We start from the raw sequence: 24,672 nt of genomic DNA, 5'->3' as shown, positions 1-24,672 counted from the left end.
CACAGTAACTTCCATCATTTGAATCTGATGAGGATTTATTTTTAATCAAGTGTTTTACAGACAAAATTGGACCATAATATTGCTGTTGTTCTGCTGTTGTAATGTATCATTAGAGGCTTGACCTACACCCTCGATAACTACTATACTATACTATACTGATTAATTCAGTATATCACTGGATCAGTAAAATAAACCAAACAGGAAATGGGTATGCTACCTTCAGGAAACTGTGACTAAAGTTATGCACACCAATGCAGAGAGGAGCCTGACAATTATAGAATCAACTAGAAAAAGTGCTCCTCGGAGCACAGGTCTCCGCCAGGTCAGGTAGGTTATTGTGGCCTCCTGGTGGCGCTATAATAGGCCAATGTGAAAAGGGTGCCATTTCTTCCTAGGCCTTGCACAGCAATCGGACACTGCATGCATGATTTGAGGCATTTTGTTCTAAAAATGTGTTTTGCTAAATTTGACCTGCTGGTGGCGCTATAACAGGCCAATGTTAAAAGGGTGGCATTTGTTCCTCAACGTAGTGCAAATGTGTGTTCAAAGTTTCACCGCAATCGGACAGTGCGTTCATGATTTGCGGCATTTTGTTCAAAACGGGCCACTCCTGTAAACATTACATGTCAATCTTAGCCAATCAGGATGGAATATGAAAAATCAAACAGATCCGTCTTGATCACATGGCTATAGAGATCATGTGTACCGATTTGCGTCAAATTTGGATCAAATCTGAAGGCTTAATATCACAAAATGTGTTTTACATAAGTCTGCCTCCTGGTGGCGCTATAAAAGGCAAATGTGAAAAATGCAGGGCAAAGGTTTTTCCTTGGCCTCTAGACAGTGTGCATACAAAGTTTTACACTGATCGGTGCAGTTATAGGTAAAAGCACGAAGTGGCCTGTTACAGCGCCACCATGAGGCTGATTTGAACATTTTCAAATGGCATTCCTTCCTCGGCCTAATGGGAATGTGTGTGCAACATTTCACGGAAATTGCATGCTGTGTTCATGATTTGAGGCATTTTGTTCAAAACGGAGTACTCCTGCAAAATTTGAAAGCCATTTTTTGCCAATCAGGATGGAATATGAAAAATCTGAAATGAGCCGTTTCTTTAAATGACTATAGAGATACCGTGTACCGATTTGCCGGATTTTGGGCCAAAATTTGTAGGAGTACTGTCCAAAAATGTGTTTTGCACAAATCGGCCTCCTGGTGGCACTATAAAAGGCCCATGTGAAAAATTTGGAGCAGAGGTTCTGCTCTGGCATCCAGGGACTGTGTGTGCACAGTTTCGCTGCGATCAAGCCAACGGTGGCAGAGATTAGCTGTACACAAAATGACAGAATGACGGACGGACAGGGGCGAAAACATACTCTCGCCATGCCTTTCGGCCTGGCGGAGACAATGAATAAACTTGACAAATTAGGTAACTGAAACCGCAACTCTGATTATGTGTTTTGACTCATAAAAACTTTCAACTTTAACAATTTAAATGTTAAATAATGGAATATAAAACACAAGACTAAATCATTAATAATACCATACACACTTCATTCAGATCTTTGAGCACAAGGCTTCTTTACAACACAATGTGGAGGAACAATAATATGCTCACGCACATACATTACATGCACGCGCACACACACACACACACATTCCCTGCTCCTTTCTGTTCTTGCTAAGCAGTTTTGCACACTTGCAATAGAACCTTGCAACGTTATTATAAATAAAAAAAAGGAAACCAAAAGACACATTATTGGTGGCATTGTATATTTTGGGTTGTTGTTAGCTGCTTCCCATGGGCATACCTGTTGCTTTGGAGTGTTAGACCTCATTTGTCGGTGCTTTTTTTATTTTTATTTTGCAAAGCCCAAACCCAACCCGACTGATTATCATAATTGTTGGCCAGAAGATTGAATTCCTGCAAACGAAAGTATAGGTGAACACGTTCTGCTTCCACTATCTTTCTTCATAAAGCAAAAACACTACACTTAATGTCAAATTTATGAAGGCTCAGTTCAATTTAGCAGGCAGCTAGAATGAACAAAATAGTTGAGAATTGAGATGACTTGGCATCTCCGGCAGCTCCCAGGGGTGATGCTGAACACAAAATTTTCTGTGAAATTCAAGCATCACACTCCATATTTCTTTTGCAAGGCTTCAATGGATGATGTGTCCCTGTCTGCTTGGTGAAGAAAGTCAAACAGTTCTTGTAGAACTTTCTTCTCTGGGGAGGACATGAACATAACCGCCATGTCGAAGCGTCTCACACTTGCTAGACTCCTGAGGATCTCCAGTATGAGCGTTGGTGTTTCATTCTTGGTGAAGAAAACATTTATAGTGTACAAGAGCTGACTGAGAATGTCAGGTTCAAGGGAATTCTGGAAGATGTTTGCATATGCCTCTGGATCAATTTGCCTCAGATATTTGTAAGTAATTTCAGGCTGATTTCCAATCTTCCTGAGGTCAGCTTCAAGCTGAAAGACATTGGTGGGAGGAGGTGGGACAACCTGGGATACTTTTGAGGGTGCATTTGGCATCTCTGGGGGAAAACCGATGTGTTCCTTCCTTGCTTTTTCTTGTCCTCCAACATTATCCTGCTCAGGGAACATAACAGGTGACCGTGCAGGGATGTCGGCAATCTCCTCAATGAAAGGTGACTCTGCAGGTATGTCTGCAATCTCCTCAATGAAAGGTGACTCTGCAGGTATGTCTGCAATCTCCTCAATGAAAGGTGACTCTGCAGGGATGTCGGCAATCTCCTCAATGAAAAGTGACCGTGCAGGGATGTCTGCAATCTCCTCAATGAAAGGTGACTCTGCAGGTATGTCTGCAATCTCCTCAATTAAAGGTGACCGTGCAGGGATGTCGGCAATCTCCTCAATGAAAAGTGACCGTGCAGGGATGTCTGCAACCTCCTCAATGAAAGGTGACTGTGCAAGGATGTCTGCAAGCTCCTCAATGAAAGTTGACTGTGCAGGGATGTCTGCAATCTCCTCAACCTTTAGCATCTTAGTACTGGGGGATGTTGACAGTGGCGAGCCCTGACCCTCCTTAACTACACCAGGGGTTTGGGGCCTGGCAGTCGATACACCTGAGGCCTCCTTAGCCTTGGGCACCAAGATCTTTCCACTGACTTCCTCAATAGCAACTCTCCTCAGTGGTTTAGTAGAGTGCAAGTGAGGTGGTTTGTTGATAGGTGGAATTGTTCCCCTTGGTGCATTGTCCTGTGTTGCCAAAAGACCACTGTCTCCTATGTCAATTAGGATTTTCCGGACAGCATTCAGTGCCTGCTTGTTACCAGGTTCCAGTTTCAATAACTCCTGGCAATCTTCTTTGGCCTCTATGAGCTTGCCTAGAGCAACTCTTGCTGTTGCTCTGCGGGACAATGCCTTGGAATATGTTCTGTCCAGGGATATTGCTTTACTGCAGTCCTCCTCTGCCTCCTTGTACCTTTCCAACTTGAGATTCGACATAGCTCGATTAGCAGCTAAGAGAGCATTAGTGCTATCTGCATCCATGCCTCTGCTGTAGCACTCTATAGCCTCATCATACTTTCCCTCTTTGAAATAGGCATTCCCCCTGTCTTTCTGTACAACCGCTTCCTGCCGCCTCTGCTGGTCCTCTATTAGTCTTTGATGCTTGGGGTCGACTGCAGAGACCGCCACGGGTTGTGGGACGTGACTTGGAGTTTTGCCACCATGATGTTTCAAGGCTTCTTTTATTTTCTTCAATTCATTCTGTGCATCAAGATTTCCAGGATCAAGCTTGAGAATCATTTCATAGTCTTCCAAGGCAGATTTGCATTTTTGCAGGGTGAATCGTGCTGCGCCTCTTTGTGCAAATGCTTTCAAGTACTTGCTGTCCAACGCAATCGCCAAGTTGCAGTCAGACTCAGATTCAGCATATTTTTTTTGTCTGTAGAAGCAGGCAGCACGGTTTGTGGGAAGAATAGGATTGTAAGGGTCTGCATCCATCCCATTGGTGTAGCATTGAATGGCATCATCATATTTTCCTTCTTTAAAAAACGTGTTACCCATTTCCTTCTCAGACAGAGCTTTCTTTCGATCAACAGTGGGTTCCTCAGACAGAGCTTTCTTTCGATCAACAGTGGGTTCCTCTGGGTCAGAGTCATTTGATACCACAGGGCTATCGTCCTTATCAATCATTGCCAAAGCCTCTTCGGCGTCAAATTTATCCCATGAACTATAGTCAGTTATTCTTGGTGTTTTCTTGGCGTCTTCTATCTTTGTATCAGCTTTGCTCACAGATTTCTTCTTGGTTTTCTTTTTATAATTTTTGTTACGCACAGCAGGGAAGTCTTTCTGAATCTCTCCAAGGTTTCCTGTTCTCAGTTCCTCGTCTTTCGTCTTTATTTCAGTTTCCCAACTGTCTAGTTCCCTCACAAAGCTATTTAGATCCTCTGAATTCCGCTGCATTTCAAGAATTTGTAACTCAATATCTTTATTTCCCCCCATCTTTATTTACAGTTTATCTGTCACTGGATTAACTTCTATTTTTAACAAATGGATTGTTCAATTTCTTCTGTGTAAAAGAATGGAGTCATATTGCACACTACTTATATTGATAGATTTCCAAAGCCAGCTTCGCATTATCTGCTGCTGTGAAATGTAGTGATGTAATCATTGTGACGTCACTCTTGCGCCAATATGGAGTTCCACCTCTACTGTATATGGAGTTCCAACTAGAAAGGTGCGCTCAGTGAAGCTGAACGCACCTTTCTAGTTAGTTACTAATTAGTGGCCTCGATCTCTCGAGATAACCCAGTTATGTTCTTCTCACTATTGTTTATTAATTATTTAACTTAAATTATTTATTTTCCTTCTCTATATCTTGGCACACTCTAGCTCAGGGCTTCTCAAACTTTGTAATTCCAAGGCCCCCCGTAACTCTGAGAGTGTAATGGTTCCATTACATAATGGTTGTTCTCAATGGAAAAGAGAACAGCAGAGAAACCCTCCAAGTTGGCACAGAACCATTGCCAGTGATTCACCACTATTGTTGCTGGCTTTCTAATTCAGCACACTTTGTAAGGGAGCCCCCACAGATTGAGGTTTTTAAGCATTCATGGCAACAGTCTGTGTGTGACGTCAGACCAGAGCTCTGCGCTCTGTCTATATAAGGTGTTGTAAATGTTGTAAAAGGGAGACAGGGGTTCTGGTTCTGATACAGTCAGGGTTGTTGTTTGTAAGTAACAGGACCGTGGTGAAAGAGTCAATGATGGTGGATGGAGGCACTGGAGATCAGGGTGCATGGGAGGGAAGATGGAACCACATCAGAAAGTTTCTAGAGAGATCTGGGCCCTTCACACATCCTGCCTTCGAAGCCAGCACAGAGTCACTGCAGTTTATATTAGATATCTGCGAAGTCCTAGTCATTGGTGCTGGTGGCCTTGGATGTGAGCTCCTCAAAGACCTGGCTTTGTCAGGCTTTCGTAAGATCCACGTGGTTGACATGGACACCATTGATGTCTCCAACCTCAACAGACAGTTTCTCTTCAGGGCTAAAGATGTTGGTCGGCCTAAGGCAGATGTAGCGGCTGAATTTATTAACAGTCGAATTCCTGGCTGTTGTGTGGTCCCCCATTTTAAGAAAATTCAAGACTTTGATGAGAGATTTTATGGACGATTCCATATCATTGTCTGTGGACTAGACTCTATAGTCGCTAGGAGGTGGATAAATGGTATGGTGCTGTCACTGCTGAAGTATGAGGATGGCGTCCTGGACCCCAGTTCCATCATTCCTTTAATCGATGGAGGGACTGAAGGCTTTAAAGGCAATGCAAAGGTCATTATGCCTGGCATGAGTGCCTGCATTGTCTGCACCCTGGCGTTTTACCCGCCTCAGATCAACTTCCCCATGTGTACGATTGCCTCTATGCCGCGGCTGCCAGAGCATTGCGTCGAGTATGTCCGCATGCTGCTGTGGCCCAAAGAGAAACCTTTTGAAGATGGTGTGGCACTGGATGGAGATGACCCAGAGCACATCCAGTGGGTGTACCAGAGGAGTCTGGAGAGGGCAGCGGAGTTCAGTATCACAGGAGTCACCTACAGACTCACCCAGGGTGTTGTAAAGAGGATAATCCCAGCTGTGGCATCCACAAATGCAGTTATTGCAGCTGCCTGTGCAACGGAGGTATTCAAAATAGCATCACGTACCTACAATTATCTCAACAACTACATGTTCTTAAATTATGCTCACGGCCTGTACACCGAAATGTATGAGGTTGAAAGAGATGAGAACTGTTTAGCCTGCAGCCAGTTACCTCTGGACTTGCACTTCTCTTCATCTTCCAAGCTGCAGGTGATGCTTGATTACTTGACTGACAGCGTCTCCCTACAGATGAAATCGCCCTCTATAAGAGCAGAAGTGGAAGGAAAGATGAAAACATTGTATTTGCAGGGTGTGGTTTCAATCGAACAGCGGACGCGGCCAAATCTGTCTAAAACGCTGGAGGAGTTGGGGCTGACAGATGGACAGGAGCTGGCTGTAGCTGATGTGACCACACCCCAGACCATGCTCTTCACACTTCGATTTAAAAAATCAGATCACGAGGATCTTGAGAACCACATAGGAACGGCGTAGCTTCATGCAGACCTCACACTTCTTGTGGCCAGCCTGTGACCAGTCACCTATGATGTATCTATGACATATGATTCCAAATTTGGGCAAGGTTTCAGCCTGATCCAAGCCCCATTGACTTCCATTAAATAAAAGTTTACTTCCTTGGCCTGCTAGCGTGGTGCTGATGGTTTCGGTGGTTTGTGAGAATAGCCCAGGACGGACGGACGGGCGCGGGCGCGCGCCCACACACACACACACACACACACACACACACACACACACACACACACACACACACACACACACACACACACACACACACACACACACACACACACACACACACACACACACACACACTGGTGGACCTGTATACTGTACACATTTCTCTTTCTTTCTCAAAGATCTTTTTGGGGATTTTTTTCGTTTTATTTCAGATAGGTCAGAAAGGAAACCAAGGGCAGAGGGAGAATTGGTGGTTTGGCGGGATGGTGGATCAAAAATGTACTTCCTTGGCCTACTGGCAGCATGCACAAGAAAATTGGTGATGATCAATTTAGTGGTCTGTGAGATTAACTACAGACAGACAGACAGACAGACAGACAGACAGACAGACAGACAGACAGACAGACAGACAGACAGACAGACAATTTTATGTTGAAAAATACTATAGTCATTAGTCATATCTGCAAGAGTCATTTAAACAGCTCTTCATCAGGTCTTGCCATACGTTCTTGTGGGTGTAAACCCAAATCCTTTTTGGACCTTCTGTCTACGTGTGAAATGGAAATGTCTCTCTACTGTAGTTAATAAAATGCGTACACTTGATGCATTCTGGGGCATTCAGTAGCCGTTAACCGTTATTTTTTGTGTAACCAAATGAGGGTATACTCCAGGAAAGATTTGAACCTAACTGACTCTTAAGTCAATGTTGGTTTGTAGATTTACTCAATATCACATGCCCCTATTTCATTTACATTTTTAATCAGAGCCGGTGTTGCTTTGCATTGCTGGGAGGCAGGGCCAGGGGTTGTGGGGGAATCTTTTACAGATCTGATCACTACTACTACAGTAAGTATGCTTTGAATAGTACTGCGACTGTATTATAGATACGACTGTATTATGGTCTGCAAGCTTGTAGATTGGCACACGACATCGTCCCATGACAAAGTATAACTCAGGTTTAAGAGATGATTGAGAAGTTGTTGATGTGCTCAGTGATAAATAGGCTACATTCATGAAAATGTTTTTATTGCAGACACAATCAATACCTGCTCTGGATTTCTCTGGCCTTTAAGTCAGTAAATGTGCTGACCACATACAGCAATTGAAGTCCACTATGAATCGAAGTTCAAAGAACACCCCTCACCCCTTCTCTGCTGCTCTGTCTCCCGTCTCCCATCACTGTCCCCCCCCCCACATGATTACCGTAATACATATTTTTTAACGTGTTATGGATAACTGTAAGCCCATATACAAGCAATACAGCACTGATGGCTGTTAAGTCTGTGTGGCATCAGTGACAGGCAGAAGGTGGGTGTGGTCTCCACGGACTGGTTAAACATCCCAGGGCTTAAATACCATTCTATCTGATCTAATAGTCAAGTTCTAGACTACAGTGTAGAACTCTCTCTGTACGAGTGAAGTGACTCCTGTTCTCTTTCCTTTAAGCTCAAGCGAGAGGGGCCACTTGACTAGCCCGTTCACCAACTACTACTGCTCTGAACATAGAGAGTGTCTGCTTGGCTCCAGAGACCAGGACGTTAAGGTAATCACTTTTATGGGAGCTGGTCTGCAATCAGATCAACACGCAACTTTGCCCACTTCAGCTCAAGTCTCGGTCTGCACATCTGAACAGACTACAATTTAGCTGTCAGGGTTTTCTGCCTTCCCATTACTTCCGTCCTCTCTTTTCTGTAGTGATCCGGTTTAACCTGCTGTGCTTCAGTAATCTACCTCTCCAGTCTCCAGGATGTCTCTAGACTCTCTACCCCTGTCAGTGCTGCTGTGTCTCTCTGTCATCCAGCTCTCACTTGGATGGCAACACCAAATCATCGTAGCCCGTGAGTAATATGGTTAGGAACTGTAACTGATAATTGTTGATGTGTTGTTATGGGAACAATATATTAGAGTATAAAGACAGCGAGCGTAGCTGTGTGTGTATGTGTATGTGTATGTGTATGTGTATGTGTATGCGTATGCGTATGTGTCGTGTGTGTCGTGTGTGTGTGTGTGTGTGTGTGTGTGTGTGTGTGCGCGCGCGTGTATGGTATATCCAGGACTAAAAGTAGCATTTCAAACATGAGAACATGTATTTCTATGATATTCCATTTAATTGGTAAAATACTTGAAGGTTTGTATTTAGAACTGAGTTTGACCTTTGACTAAGTACTGGGAGAGACCTTTGTGTGGGCTCAGCTGTAATGCAATCAGTTCAGAGTTCCTGGCCATTGTAGAGTCCAGGTGAGAGGTGAGAGTCACAACAGTCGTTCTGATAAACCTTTTGTTCCTTGGTTCAGAGGCATTGACAACCTCTGTCTTGTCTTGATTATCAGAAGAAGTCTTTTGTATTCATTTAAACTAATCAGAGTAATCATTGTTCCTTCCTGGGCATAGGTCACAGACAGCAAATGTGTACTGATGGAAGCCAGGTCAAGATGATTGAGTAAACAGTTAAAATATATACACTTTTATTGTCTCCGCCAGGCCGAAAGGCATGACGAGAGAGTATGTTTTACCCCCTGTCCGTCCGTTTGTGTGTCCGTGTGTCCGTCCGTCCATCTGTCTGTGAACAGCTAATCTCAGGCACCGTTGGCCCGGTCGCTGCGAAACTGTGCACACACACTCCCTGGATGCCAATTCAGAACCTCTGACCCAAATATTTCACATGGGCCTATTATAGCGCCACCAGGAGGCCGATTTGTGCAAAACCCATTTACTCCTACAGATTTTATCCAAACGTCATGCAAATCGGTACACAGTATCTCTATAGTCATGTGATCAACACGGATCTGTCCGATTTTCCATATTCCATCCTCATTGGCTAAGGTTGGCTTTGAATTGGTCCGTTTTGAACAAAATGCCTCAAATCATGAACGCAGCTTGCGCTTTCCGTGCAATTTCACACGCACATTCCCACTAGGCCGAGGAAGAAATGCCACCCTTTTCACATTGGCCTGTTATATATAGCTCCACCAGCAGGTATAATTTAGCAAAACAAATTTTTGGAACAAAATGCCTAAAATCATGAATGCAAGGTCCGATTGTCGTGAAAGGCCCAAGAAGAAATGGTCCCCTTTTCACATTGGCCTATTATAGCGCCACCAGGAGGCCACAATAACCTACTGTAACCTGGCGGAGACCTGTGCTCCGAGGAGCACTTTTTCTAGTTATTCTTCAGTCTTAGGTCTGCAGTGTGTAGTTAAAATGATTAAAGTCTTGATAAACTATGACTTGTGTTGTTAACAAAGAGAAATGTCAGTTAAGGAAAATGTTCTGTCTTAAAGTAACTGTTGTCTTTGTTGACTCATTGTATTTCTAACTGCTGTTTGCAATTGTGAATGTATAATGTGTGTGGACTTAATTTGAAGCTAATAAGATGTTAAACAAAGATTTCATAATATGAGCTTGTGTAAAAGTATAGTTTTATAGATAAGGGTTAAAGTAAATTGTCAAATGTTTAAAATCTAGGCGGATGCTAATTCCTTGTGATGACTGAGAAAGGCTGGCCAAGAAGCCTTTTGTTTCTAAAAACTTGTTTGTGAGTGGTCAAGAAGGAGGACTGTGAGGAGGTCCTATGTCAAATGTCTGTCTGTAAAGTGCAATGTTTTGGTGATTCAGGTACACTCTGTGATTGGCAATGCAGATGTCAACGTCTATGGAAATAAATACATTTCTGTGGACAAACCCTCTTTCAAACTGGATGCTTCTTATTCTTGCACTTAGGGAATAGTTATGGAATAGTGTTTTTCTTGTCTGATCAAATGGGACGATACGACATGTGCGTGTGTGTGTGCGCTTGTTGTACATGACTGTGTATATGAAATCAGTGCATAATATATGCGTGTGCTGATAGCATTCTAGCTATAGACAACCAGCACACCCCAACTTATTACAATGTATTTTGTGTATGTGTGAATACAGGTAGGTAGGTATTGCATGTGTGTGTGAACTTATACATGTATGTCTGTCTGACTGTGTGTTCTCTCTGATAGAGAATGTCAATCGTCTGGATGGCTGGCGTGACAAGAGTCCAGATGCACAAGATGTTCAGGCAGCAGCTAGCTATGCAGTGCAGAAGCTCAACAGCCGTTCCAATGAGAAGAACTTCAAGCTGGTGTTCATCACCTCAGCACAGAGTCAGGTTAGATACATAATATAATAGAGGTTATGCCATGCGATGCTATACTATGCTATGCTATGTTCTATTATTGTTTGAGGAAGGTTTTTGAGCGGTGTAGCCGCTCCTATGAGTGGGTTTGGGACCGTCGTGAAAAGACCGTCGTGAAAATGTGTCTTTCGCTGTACTGTGATTGGCTGACTCTATTCACACCCTTTGCTCAGTACTGTGATTGGCTAGCGAGAAGCATGATGACATTAATAACCTATAAATAGCACCACTCACTTAAAAAAAAATACTTTTCTTTTTAAGTGAGCTGTGTTATTTAGCAACAACAGTGGTCATCACAGTGATGGAAGCTCACTTTAAAAAAAAAGTGTGATTTTTGGGCGGTGAAACCGCCCCAATATGTGAGGTTTGGACATTTTGCACCCCCCAACCCTGCGCTGTGATTGGCCACCAGTGTACCCCCCTAACCCTGCACCGTGATTGGCCAATCACAGTCTATTCAGGACTGTGATTGGCTAGTGAAACATGACACATGTGCATAGCCCTATAAATAGGACTATGCACTTAAAAAAGTTAGGGGTGTACATTGGTTGGTCCACAATATTACTTTTCTTTAAGTGAACTTCCATCACTGTGATGACCACTGTGACCACACCGCCCACTTCACACTGGGTGTGATTTTTTGCTATACAAGTGCATTTATAATGTACTTTAGTCTATACCCGGGTATGCCGGGTATGCACAAACAGTGTTTCTTCTTTCAGAATCCAGTTAATTACTGTCTTTTTCATGCCTCGATTGTAATGATTTCCCCCATAAACATATTATCCTAATGCTAACCCTAGTATACAACATGAAGTTTCTGTTTTGTTTCTCCTCAGGTCACCAATATGATCAACTTTAAGATTGGTGCATTGCTGGGAGAGACCAAGTGTCTGAAGACAGAGGGCCGCAACGAGTACCAATGTGAATTGGGGGAAAAAGTGAGACTCCTTACGCACGCACGCGCACACGCGCACACACGCACACACGCACACACGCACACACACACACACACAGTATATCTATGTCCGTGCCCTGTGGTAACATACAATCATTTCATTACTCCTGCAGTCTCAGACATTTAACAACCCACACAATGCAGACATTTAATGCAGACATGTCCTCACACATAAGCTGTAAATGCACCTCCTCATTGTAAAGTTTACTGTATGTGTTGTAATGTTTGTCCTCCCCTTCACAGCACCTGGCGTGCCAATTCAGAGTGCGTTTCAACCCTCGTAACAACGAACACATATTGGACGATTCTTCCTGTCAGAAGACCTCTGTTGTCCTTCAACATTAAAAAGAAAACCAATAAAATACAATCCCATATAAGTTGATCACTATAGCTTGCATTGCTATCATCTCATTAGACTTTGATGTGGTGGTGGTGATGATGATGATGATGATGATAAGTTACACACAAAAATAAACCAAATAATACAAAGGGACAAGTGAAGTAAGTTCTCAATAACTAAAGTGTGATGTTGGAAGTTGTGTTCATGATAGATGGCGTTTTTGTAAGAAACAGGCCCCGGCCCCCGCCCACACATTTTTCAAGGCAAACAGTATGGAGTATCAAAACCCTGTTTGACGGCCATTGTCACATGATTCATGAGGCCATTTGTGCCTAATTTGGTGGGACAAATGTATTTGCAACAGTGACATTTGTTGCATTTGTAGCGCTCCCTAAGCTTTTGTCTCTGTGTTGTTTACTACATTCAAATGTGGCAATAAAAAAATTTATCTATCAAATACCCTCTCTGGGTGACATTACTCTGGCCTTATGCCGACATTCAGCGCCACTATAAAGCATGTGGGAGTTATCTTTGATCAGGATACTGTATGTCCATAAACTCCCACATAAAACAAATGTCAAAGACTGTGTTTTTCATCTTTTCGTTTTGTGTGTAGTTAAAAATATTTTTTGTTTGGCTCCTCGGGCAAGGAAAATAGATAAAACAGCTCTTTGTCAGATCTTGTGTGTGGGACAGCCCAAATCCTTTTGGGACCTTTGCCTGCGTATGAAATGGAATTGTCTATAGTTGCATAAAATGTGGATATTTGAAGTGCTCTGTGTCATTCTGCTGTAGTCATTAATCATAGTATTGTGTAACCAAGGGAGGGTATGCCCCAGGAAATATTTTTAATAAGAAATTAAAGAGAGATGTATTGTCAATGTTGGCTTTGTAAATGTATTCAACAACATGCCCCCTATTTAATTTTAATATTTATTCAGGGCCTGCCCTGCACTGTTTTGCATTTATGAGAGGCGGTGTCCCTGTAGCTGTGCATTATCAAGGACATAAAGAAGAAGAAGAAAGACGACGTGCAAGTATCTGCTACTAAACACAGACAAAACAAAATGAGTGTACTTGATCCTAAACATCTTTTAGATAGGCTACTCTGGAAGACCATTACTCTAGCCTTCACCGTAAGCATGATTGGGATGTGTCCTTGAACTCCCACATAAAACAAATGCATGCCTTTTCCCATTGCAAATCCTGTCTCAAAAAGATGCAGAAACATAGTCCATGCATTTGTTACCTCCAGGCTAGATTATTGGTCTACTCACCAATTGGTCCAGGACACTGCTGCATGTGTAATGGCAAGAAATAGCAAAGGAGACAGTTTCTCCCACATTGTTTCACTGCACTGGCTCCCTGTAAAAGAACAGAACAGAATTTGAAATCCTCCTCCTTTCCTACAAAGCCCTTAATTATCAGGGACTATTATCTGAGTGTAAGGTATAGGATTCAATTCTATAACATTTTATTTTTGTGCCAAATCACAACAAATTGTCTCAAGACAATTTACATGCAGAGCCATCATTTCCCATCTGAACAAGCATTTGGTAACAGTGGTTTGACATCACAAATTTGTATTTGTGGAAGCCAAACCACAGAGATAACATTTTATATTGATATTTCATAATGAGTATTGAGTAAAAATATGTATGTACAAGTATTGACATTAGAGTAGGCTACTTTTGCTTTAAGATAACATGTACCTTTGATAATTATAGTGTTGATTAAAAACAGGTGTATATTGTATCACCAATATTGATGATCCTGTCATCAGTGGGACAAAGAGTCAGTCAGTGTCAGACAGTTTGGAGATTGGAAGCATACAGTTTTCTTACCGTCGCCATCTTACCCTTTTGTCAACCTGTGGAATATTATTTTTCATGTACATTTTTACAAACGTCTGGAGTGAATTATTTTAGTAAAAGAAGACAGTTTTTGGGGAAATATTAAAGAGAGCGAACGAGTAAGCCAAGCCACATGCTTCCTGTGGACAATTTAAACCTCTACAGTATTTAAAAGAATATGCAAGACACCTGCTGATTTAAACAGCTCTTTATTACATCTCACCATAATTTCTTGTGGGTTTAACAGCCCTAAGAAGAACTCCGTGGGACTAATTGACATGAAAAGTTGATTAAAATAGATTTAATGCATTAATTCCATAAATTAATCATCTCAAGTTAATGCACTAATACTTTAGGCAGCCCTTGTAGAAAGTAAACATAGTACCCCCCCCCCCCCCATGATATAATTAATAATAAATGAGAAATAATTCCTCATAGAAATAATAGAGTAGAATTATTCGATTTTTAAAGAATTGGTAGGTTAACAGGATAAGTGCTTAAGTGGTTAACTATGAACTTTTGCACAAATTGCACCTGATTTCCCGCAGCTGTTTGTTCTTTCTTGTCCTTGCTCCTTGTTTTGTGAGCCAGCTGGGATGTTTAGGGTTGGGCAGGCGTATAGTCAGAACCACAAGGATGATCCTGACTGCCCTCTGCTGGAATCTTGGTGATAATGCAGCAACAGCAGCGGTTTGGCCACTGACCCCAGTGCTTTGCACTTTGTTGCGAACGCAGCGGAAGGAGGCGCGCCGACGCGCAAGTGGAGCTTACTATGAAACCGTGCTCGGCTTGTGTGTGTGCGTCTCCGTGTGTGTCTCCGTGTGTGTCTCTGTGTGCGTGCACTGCCTCAGCCCTGTGTGCAGCCAAGTAAATGTCCAATATAGACGTACCATACATCAAATGAAAGGCCTTTGAGAACTGAACACACCTGTCAAGGTTGCGTTTAAGCCCGCCCCTTCCCCCGGAAGCCACGCCCCGGAGAAGGTTCCTAAAAACTCCCCATTGAAACCCCATGTTAAATGAAAAGTGCCCGAATCGCTCCGAAACTTTTTCTACCCCCCCTAAGTGGGGGTCTACGAACAAATACTTCGGGCTCGGATTTTGGCTCCGCCCCCCGGAAGTGGGTGAAACAGCCACTTCAAACACTTTGTTGAATTGTTCAAAAACATTCAAAGTTTTTTTTTTGTGAATTTGTATTTTTCTAAGATGCTCCTTTTAACGCAGATTTTTTTTGTATTTTTTATATATTTTTTTATTGGTTACTTTTTTTTTGATGATTTTTTTCATTATCATTTATTTTTGTTGGCGTTCGCTTCCCGCGTTCGCGCGTCTTACTTGTTGTAAATATTGATGTTTGTGGTAAATATTTCTAGATTTTACTCTCAGCCAGTACACAATCATGAAGATTTTCATAGGAACGTGTTGCAAGATGGTTTGCCTTTTGTCACATTCTTCCTACTCTTCCAAGCTTTGACTGAGAGCTGTTACCATGGCAAACCCACGTGCCTCTTCTTTTTATTGTTGTTGTTTTATCCAGGTGTAAAGTAACTAAGTACTTTTACTCAAGTAGCCTACTGTACTTCAGTAAAGTTCTGAGGTATGTTTTACTTTAATAAAATGTATTTCCAATTTTCAATACTTTTACTTCTACTGTCCACTACATCTCAGAGGCAACCACAATTATTTGAAAACTTTAGTTGTCACACACGCGCGCACACACACACACACGCACGCACTCGCGCACACACACACACACACACACACACACACACACACACACACACACACACACACACACACACACACACACACACACACACACACACACACACACACACACACACACACACACACACACACACACACACACACACACACACGGCACACTTAATTTAAGGACAATGTTGCCATCATGTGGTAAACCATCATCACTACACAAAAACTTTGCAATTGGGCACCAATGCTGTTGGGGTATTTGTCACTATACATTTGCATCATCAACAGAATTTGTCATAGACAAGAGAAAGTCAAATTTAACTGATTCTTATAGAAAGGCGGTATAGAAAGACTGAGATTGAGAGAGAGATGAGAAAGCTCCCAAAGAGACATGTTACGTTGATTGTCAGGACCTTATGTACCGACCTTAGTATTTATTTATTACTGGGACAAAATAAATGTTTTAATGTAATGCTTGTTATTGAACTTGGACTTGTCTCACCTGCATGCCCTCATTGAGATGCAGCCTATGAAAACAGTTCACAGGGGGAAAAAACAACATCTTAACTGATTATAATCATTTGCACTTCATTATAACTTGCTATTATGATTATCTGGCTCTTCCTGAACACACCTGTGGATTATACCAGGGACAATGACTTGGACTTTAGCCCCCCCCTCGGACACACCTGTGGACTACACCAGGTACAAATGACTTTTGTTGCACTCCCTCATGGAGCTACCTGCGGATTATACTAGGGTCGGTCCACTCTAGGTGGACACGCACTGACCTTTTGCACCTTAATCCCTTGTATAACGCACTGACTTTTTTTGGTCTTTTTTATTGTGCTCCTTTTCCTCTAAGCACCTTAACGTCCATTGTCTATCATGCACAGTATAAGTATAACATGCACAGTATACAATACATTGCTGCTATGCTCAAGCACCTTAGTTTAGTTTTTTTTAGTTTTTATTATCTCAGGTAATTTGTAAATATGTAGATAACTTGTCTGGCCTTCTGTTGCTCTCTTGTTTTGATCTCCTTCCCACTTACCCCCCACCCTCTTCTTCTCCCCCCCCCTCTTCTTTCTATGGAAACTAACGTTGCGATGGGAACGATGTACAAAAAAGAATTTCACCCACTTTTTTACCTTGTAAACCTGTGATGTGACAATAAAACTGATTCTGATCATTTGATTTACAATAATTAGTGTTGAGACTTGTTGGAATTAGTGTTGAGACTTGTTGGTGTTGTCTGTCTGAACGCATGTCCCACAGGCTGTATTTTATTTGAGATACAAAGTACAAAAGTTGACCCAGAATACGGGAGAGATGAAGGATCTGGTACTTTAGTCAAATCTGGAGTGATAATTGAGTGTGAAAAGGATTTTGCTGAATAGGTTAGCAGGAGAATATAAGAGACTGCGGACTAAACCACAACACCATAAATGGGCACAAATGATTGCACCATTTTGTTGGGAGTTCAGTTTGTCTGTCTTGTCTATTGTTCAACCAACCAGCCACTCAGTCAGCTGAAAGTAAAGCATGCATCATACATGCAATGATGACTCCTCGACTGGCACTGGAATTCATGTTTGTCTGTGATGTGCATTGCATTGATTGGAGACCTTTGTGTTGTCAAATGTCACGTCCTGTTTTGTTTCCTCTCTGTGACATATAAGCATTGTTTTGGTTAAGTGAGAGTGTATCACGTGGTTACGAAATGTTCTGGACTAGCTGTTCATGTAACTTTGCATTTTGTTTTCTTTTTGCTCACTGTAAGCCTGACACAGAATTCACCAGCTGAAACTGAGTCACATGTCCACAGAGATACAATGCCTAGTGTCAAATGTACACACACACACACACACACACACACACACACACACACACACACACACACACACACACACACACACACACACACACACACACACACACACACACACACACACACACACACACACACACACACAGAGACACGCACGCACCTACGTACGTACGCACAAGCACGCACACACACACACAGCAGAAAGCCACTGATGGCTGTTAAATCTGTGTGGCGTCACTGCCAGGCAGAAGGTGGGTGTGGTCTTCACTGCCTGGTTAAACATTCCAGGGCTTAAATACTCAACTGCCTCATTCACTGGCACCATTCTATCCTCTCTCTCTCTTTCACTCACTCAGTCTCTCATTCAGCAGAAGGTATAGTCAAGTTCTGTGTTCAGTGTTCAGTCAGTGTAGAACTCTTTTCTGAAGTGAAGTCAAACCGGCCTTCTCTCTCTTTCAATCTCATGCCAGAGGGGCCGCACTTGACTGTCCCTTTCACCAACTACTGCTCTAATCATAGAGCGACTTCTGTAGGATCTTAAGGTAGGTTTTATGGGAGCCGGTCTGAAATCAACTCAGCTCAGCTCAACGTACAACTCCGTTCAGTTCAGCTCAAGTCTCGGTCTGCAGATCTGAAAAAGACTACAATTTAGCTATTGGGTTTTTCTACCTTCCCATTACTTCCGTCCTCTCTCTCTTCTGTAGTGATCCGGTTCACAGCGACCTGCAGTGCCTCTTCAGTATTCTTCCAGCCGTCGAGATGTCTCTACACCTGTCAGTGCTGCTGTGTCTCTCAGCCATCCAGCTATCAATCGGAGACCAGCCTGTGGCAGAGGAAATCATCACAGTCAGTGAGTAATATAAGAACTCTAACAATACAATATCAAAGCTGATAGTTGTTGATGTGTTGTTATGGCAACAATAGGATAATATAGAGGCAGAGTAAACGACAGCGAGCAGAAACCGGTTGAAAATCAGGTCACTCTCACATGGAAAACAGCCTGACTGAGAGGATTTAAATCCGACCCAGTGAGTAATATTGGGGGAAATGCGTTCCACAGCAGGTAGCAACTCAAATAAAGGACAGGGACCTATACTCTAAAGTCAGCCCAGGACTAGTGTTGAATAGCTATCGCAGCTGGTATCCTGGCTAATCAAAATGTTATAGCTGTGTCTGTGACGTTTAAGGCTGCAATTACCACCCATTTGTTGGGGGGTCCTGGCACTTTGTGAAATGTGGTGATGATAGAGGCACTGCTTTCTTAGGTTCATACAACCACTTACATAATATATAAGTGGTTGACAATAGTACACAGGAACAGGAATGAGAGCATGGAACACATGAGTGCATTTATTCTCATCCCATCCCGTGCCTGGGAATGCAGAAAACCTGAAAGCAAAGTTCTTTCTTTTTGTGTTGATAGTTAGAAATGTCATGGATGGGAGGAAAGTTTCCAATATCTAGATTGGGTAATTAAGAGCAACAATGCTTCTGGCAATTTATTCCTGCATTTGCACATACAAATAATAGACATTATAAAGCACATGAAACATAATTATATTATAAATTACATGATGAACCAAGCTTATTTAGGAGTTCGTCTCTCTATAGTACGCATAAAGTCTTAACCAGATTTCATGCCTGTATGTATTGTGCACTGCAGTTCTTTGCAGCCGACATTAAAGGAAGTCTGCTGACAGTAAATTAACTGGCTAAACTCAAACAAGTCAGAACTAGGTTACCAGCTGTTCCATACTTGTGAGTGTTCCGATCCAACAGGTGTGCATACATTTTGTAAACAAGGCCAATCCCTTGCCACTGGCAGAAGCCCATTACAAGACAAATGCCCCATACAAAGCAACAATGATAAACAGCCAAAAGAATAGTCAGGCCCTTTATTCACTGAAATATAACGTATGCCTTCTAGCTAGCTTTGTTTGCACACCCTGCCCTCTACACTCCCCCTTCTTTTTCTCTCTTTCTCACTCTCTCTCTACCTGTATGTCTCCCCAGCTCCTTTGCCCTCTCTCTCTCTCTCTCTCTCTCTCTCTCTCTCTCCTGTCTTTCAACCCCCCTGTCATTAATCATGGCCATGTCATCGTCATCATCAGCAGCATAGACTGTCAGTCTGTGTCAATGCATGAGCTCATTACACTTACTTAAGAACTTGTGTAACATGCTGAAATGGGCACACTCTCACCAATAGTCCTTAAATGGTCTCCCAGTTGCCACAGATGTTTATATTTCTGTTTCCCCTCTTCTATCCAGGGAATTAATACGTATCAGATTTGGAACATTTTTCACATTGCAAGGCCAGGGGTCCCAGAAGAATGCATTTTCAAGTGCAAATTAAATATTTCTAAAGTTTGTTTCGGGAAATTCAATTCATAGCAATTAAGTTACTATAAAAGTGATAACAAGTGATCATGCCTGAAGTATAGTGGAAAATAACAGAAAAGCAGGAGGTGAAGGATGGAACTCCAGTTCCTTCCACCATTATTTTACTATATGGAGACAACTCAGAGTACATTTCACACTTATACCATGGCCACTTACCATTGAAAACAAAGAGAGGCTATGTTTGTATGTATAGTTTTAGGATATGCCTTATAGAAAACACCTGGGGTCTACTTTATTGAGCTAAGAGAGCTAAGAGGGAGAGATTGCAGGAGAAGCAGATGTAAGGAAAGCTGAGAGACAGACAGTGTAGAGACACAAAGCTGAGAGGGAGACAGTGTATCAGGAGAGACAGACAGTATACTGAAAGCTGGAAAGGTGAGCATGAGATAATGTAGGAAAGCTGTGAGTAAGACTGCTTACATGACACAATGGCTCTACCATAGTGTTTTTAAACAGGGTTGGTTACAAGGAGAGAACATCCAGAAACAGCCTATTTGAGAAAATAAGAAAATGTGTTGTGTTCACTTACACTTCATCCTCCGCCATTGACTTCATGTGGCAGTCTCTATGGGGAGAATGAGTCACAGGGGCCTGGTTTGGCCACTAAGCTAAAAGAGTTGTCACTGGTCAGCATGGTAGTTATTTTGATTGGAACAGTGCAGGCTATTGGTTTACAGTTTGGGTTTGGGAGTATTTTACACTTAAACCTTAGATATTTTATTATAACAGGCCCCACATAATAACCCTTTCACTAGAACGGTGTACCGCCCATAGCCGCTATTCGTTAAATGGCATGGTTTTGGCTTGCCACACCTGGGATAATGGTCAGACGCGAATTGCTTGGTACAGAAATGCTGGCCACATACTTATCTAATATCCCACATCAAAATTGTAAAGTATTAGTTAGTTTTTACTGGCTAGCATAGGTGACTGGGCAGAATTTTCAATCCACCCCATTATGATATTTTTGTTTTATTGAGATACTATTTGGGAAGGCTGAGAGGGGACAGTATTGAGATATACCTCCTTGAGTTGAGACAGACAGTTGTGTTTACCTCTGTAAGCTGACGGCTGCCATTATCCATGTGTGCTTTTTTTTATTGGGTAGGCCTATGATACTTTTTTCCCAAAAGAAATAATTGGAGACAGCATTGCATTATAATGTTGCATGTTATGATTGCTGTCTTATAGATGAATTGTGCCATCTAGTGGCTGAATGTTGTCTGTTGACCCTTTAACTCTGAGGACTTCACTGTGCAATGGGTACATTCTGTCCCACAGATCCCTACAGTACCTTCCAGCACCAATACTCTCCTCAAAACTCGCCTCACTTCATTAGTATTGCTCGAGGAAAGAGTTCAGTGTCAAGCTATCCAAATACAATGTTTGAGGGCCTTTCAGTTTCCCCCGAGAAACCCCGTTGTATACCCCATAATGTGATGGTAAAGGCTTTGGTTTGGCAGAGCAGGAGAGTTGGTTTGGCAAGTGGGATTTCATTTAATCTACATGTCCTTGACTAATGTTCTGTTCTGTTTCACTCGGTCAGCTGACACTGCAAATTGTGAGTCTCTGAAGCAGCACAAACTCATCGGAAAGAAGAACACATTGAAACCCAGTTTCTATGTGTGTGTAATGCGTGAATAGGACATTGTGTTTCTCTGTGCCTACCGCAACTCATCAAAATTCTTTAACAGGTCTCAAGACAGCTGAGATTCTTTAATAATTATGATTAGTTATCTTTTACTTCCAAGTAATATCCATTAAGCTGCTTGCCGTGCCTTAATTGTAACCATAATGTGGACAGACTCACGGAAATAAGATGTTGGAACAAGAATAGATCAAACAAACTGTCCGGACCGAGCCTGCCTTTGAGTGTGTGCTGTAATGGCTGATACCCAGCTCAGAATTAAATTAGTTTGATTCAGGCCGGGGGTGACTTCTTAAATCAGCCATCACCCACCCTACAGTACATCCAAAATGTTTCACTCTCTCAATGAACACTACACAAAAGTTGAATCTAAACACATTTTAGTTTGTTGTCTTAGTTGCCATTTGACTCCGGAGGGATCACTGCCTAGCTATTTCCATAATATGTCTGTGCTGTTCTGATAGCATTCCTTTTAGTTTTTCTTTTCTTTTCTTGTATGTCTGTGCGTGCTGAGTTTTTACACTCTAACATTTCTATTGACCATTTATCACATAGTGTTGTGTAGCCAGGTGTTCGGAGATCTCCACCTACCCAGTGGCGTAACGCAGAATCGCGTACATGCACGCGTACATGCACGCGCGCGCAGCATGCAAAAAATTCGGGTCTAATTCGGGTCTAATTCGGTCTAATTCAGGTCTAATTCGGTTCTATTTGACCAATATAAATCAACTTTTTTCTTTTTTTTTGCTGTAAAAATATTTGTATCAGTGCAGGCGGGGCCCCCCCTGCTGGTGGCCCCCCCCGCACCGCATCACTTGCTGCCCCTCAGTTACGCCACTGCACCTACCGAAACGTAAAATGTTATGTATTTTGTGTACACTAACAGTGTGTACACAGTATGTATGTGTGTGACCTTGTTGTCTGACTGTGTGTTCTCTCTGATAGAGAATGTCAATCTTCTGGGTGGCTGGCGTGACAAGAGTCCAGATGCACAAGATGTTCAGGCAGCAGCTAGCCACGCTGTGGAGAAGTTCAACAGCCGTTCCAAGGCCAAGAAGAACTTCAAACTCGTCTCCATCACTTCAGCACAGGCTCAGGTTAGATATAATGTATTAGGTTGTGCAGTTTGGCAGTCAGCATCAAGATTGGTTGGATTGGGGGAAAGTCCCTGCGACATAATAGCGTCATGGGGGTGTATTTGTCTCTGCCATACGCGAAGGAAACAGGAAATAGGCAGAAGTGGCAGAAATACAAAAACATATAAAAATTTTTTTTTGTGAACACTGTGTCGTGATTGGACGAATACCCCTCTGGTCTGAAGAGCAGATGACAGCTTCCTGTTCTCACTTTTACTGGCCGGTGTTACAGACTCTCTGTAGCATTCAAAGATTGGAAGAGATCTAGTCTGGTCTGATAGACTGTTAAGAATTCAATTAAATACTATATTTGCATTAGATATTTGACTGAAGCCTAAAACCCACATCTCTCTCCTGAGGATAAGGATACAGAACACAACAATTTTATAATAACAGTTAGTCATTAACGTTTCATAATCTAACACTATACAACATTAAGTTTCTGTCTTGTTTCTCCTAAGGTGACCAATATGATCAACTTTAAGATTGTCGCAGAGCTGGCAAAGACCAAGTGTTTGAAGACAGAGGGCCACAACCTGGACCAATGTGCTCTGGGGAAAAAAGTGAGGGTCCTTATATATGTTTACGTGAATATGTGCATCTGAGATTGTGTACATGTACATGTACACACACACGCGCACGCACGCACGCACGCACGCACGCACGCACGCAAGCACGCACACACTGTGCATTGATATACCTTGGCTGGCTATGGTTCTGTGCAAGTTTTAACGGGACATTTAATGGGACATTTAACAACCTACACAATGCAGACATTTAATGAGCTACACACCCCAAAAATACAGCAGAATGCTACAGTAGCTGCGACTTGTGTATTCACTAGTTCACAACAGTCCTTTGAACAATACTACTTTTATTAGCCCAGCCTCGACAACTGTTGAAACATTGTGTTTTATTGTTTCTACTTTCCCCCTCTTCACAGCGCCTGACGTGCCTCTTCGAAGTGCGTTTCAACCCTCGTAACAATGAACACATATTGGACTCTTCCTCCTGTCAGAAGACCTCCCTAGTCCCCCCACCTGAAGAAGAAAACCAATAAAATACAACCCCATACAAGTGTATCACTAAAGCTTTTATTGTTATCATCTCATTAGACTTTGATGTGTTGAAGATGAGGATGATGATGATGGTGGTGGTGGTGGTGGTTGTGGTGGTAGTGTCTTGGTAATACAATTTTGACTACCAAATTTGCAGTTGTGAATGGTTGTTATTTGTCAGATGACAATGATAAAATGTGATTTAATGTAATAAGTAAGACTGACAATAAAGTGCAATGTATAACAGGGACAGTAGATGGCCTGGTTGTACCCAGGGTTTGATTTGCTGGGGTATGAGGGGGTGGGGGGGATCTCACCCTAAACTTAAGTCTTAACCTCTTGTGGCCCAGCAAATTGTGCTCACTTTCCATGATTATCCTGGTCTTTATATCTTTGTTGGTCCTCCCCACAAATCCAAGATTACAATAGGACCCACACATAGAGTTTCAGACTTAGCCACTTATGCCAGGTTTCAAAAATAGCAGTATGTACAAGCTCACAACACACCATGATGGGACGTGTTGTGAGCCTGTTGATGTTCTATTTTTGCAAACTTCTGAGAATTGTTGACATTTTTTGAATTTCTTTTTTTTTAAATGCCAAAAATAGGGATGTCAGGTTGAAAGTAGTTAAACAGAATACCCCTAACTCTTCATTTGTCCGGCCCTTGTTCAAGAGGTTAATTATTTTTCTTCCAGTAACTGGTAATACGAGGCTGTCTGGCTTTGTATGTTTTATAAAGTCCTCCTAGGGA

At 42.3% G+C, this 24,672-nt stretch overlaps 4 protein-coding genes across 5 annotated transcripts; 3 read left to right on the top strand and 1 right to left on the bottom strand.

Annotated features, from left to right (window-relative positions):
* Window positions 1-2,135: 2,135 nt before the first annotated feature.
* LOC308078866 (RNA polymerase II-associated protein 3-like) lies at window positions 2,136-4,442 on the bottom strand (the record flags this gene model as incomplete). Its single annotated transcript, XM_080420209.1, has 1 exon — window positions 2,136-4,442. The coding sequence occupies one exon, from the start codon at window positions 4,440-4,442 to the stop codon at window positions 2,136-2,138; it is 2,307 nt and encodes a 768-aa protein (XP_080276335.1).
* A 799-nt stretch (window positions 4,443-5,241) lies between these two features.
* LOC308078865 (NEDD8-activating enzyme E1 catalytic subunit-like) lies at window positions 5,242-6,609 on the top strand (the record flags this gene model as incomplete). Its single annotated transcript, XM_080420208.1, has 1 exon — window positions 5,242-6,609. One exon carries the CDS (start codon window positions 5,242-5,244, stop codon window positions 6,607-6,609), a length of 1,368 nt encoding a protein of 455 aa, XP_080276334.1.
* Window positions 6,610-8,194: 1,585 nt separating this feature from the next.
* LOC308078103 (cystatin-like) lies at window positions 8,195-12,991 on the top strand. Of its 2 annotated transcripts, none has more exons than XM_080419180.1 (5): window positions 8,195-8,356; window positions 8,509-8,651; window positions 10,803-10,951; window positions 11,818-11,902; window positions 12,180-12,991. In XM_080419180.1, exons 2-5 carry the CDS (start codon window positions 8,561-8,563, stop codon window positions 12,218-12,220), a joined length of 366 nt encoding a protein of 121 aa, XP_080275306.1. In that variant the 5' UTR covers window positions 8,195-8,356; window positions 8,509-8,560; the 3' UTR covers window positions 12,221-12,991. The 2 variants fall into 2 exon arrangements, with proteins under 2 accessions (XP_080275306.1, XP_080275305.1); XM_080419179.1 differs by having other exon boundaries at window positions 11,818-11,919.
* Window positions 12,992-17,984: 4,993 nt separating this feature from the next.
* LOC308077720 (cystatin) lies at window positions 17,985-24,492 on the top strand. Its single transcript, XM_080418601.1, has 5 exons — window positions 17,985-18,218; window positions 18,381-18,526; window positions 22,670-22,821; window positions 23,322-23,423; window positions 23,804-24,492. Exons 2-5 carry the CDS (start codon window positions 18,436-18,438, stop codon window positions 23,918-23,920), a joined length of 462 nt encoding a protein of 153 aa, XP_080274727.1. The 5' UTR covers window positions 17,985-18,218; window positions 18,381-18,435; the 3' UTR covers window positions 23,921-24,492.
* The last annotated feature ends 180 nt before the right edge of the window (window positions 24,493-24,672 follow it).

Source organism: Gymnoscopelus braueri, assembly GCF_963280865.1.
Source record: "Gymnoscopelus braueri genome assembly, chromosome: 22".
Lineage (NCBI taxonomy): Eukaryota > Metazoa > Chordata > Actinopteri > Myctophiformes > Myctophidae > Gymnoscopelus > Gymnoscopelus braueri.
Note: the sequence above shows the minus strand (reverse complement) of the source record. Positions and strands in the feature narration are given on the sequence as shown.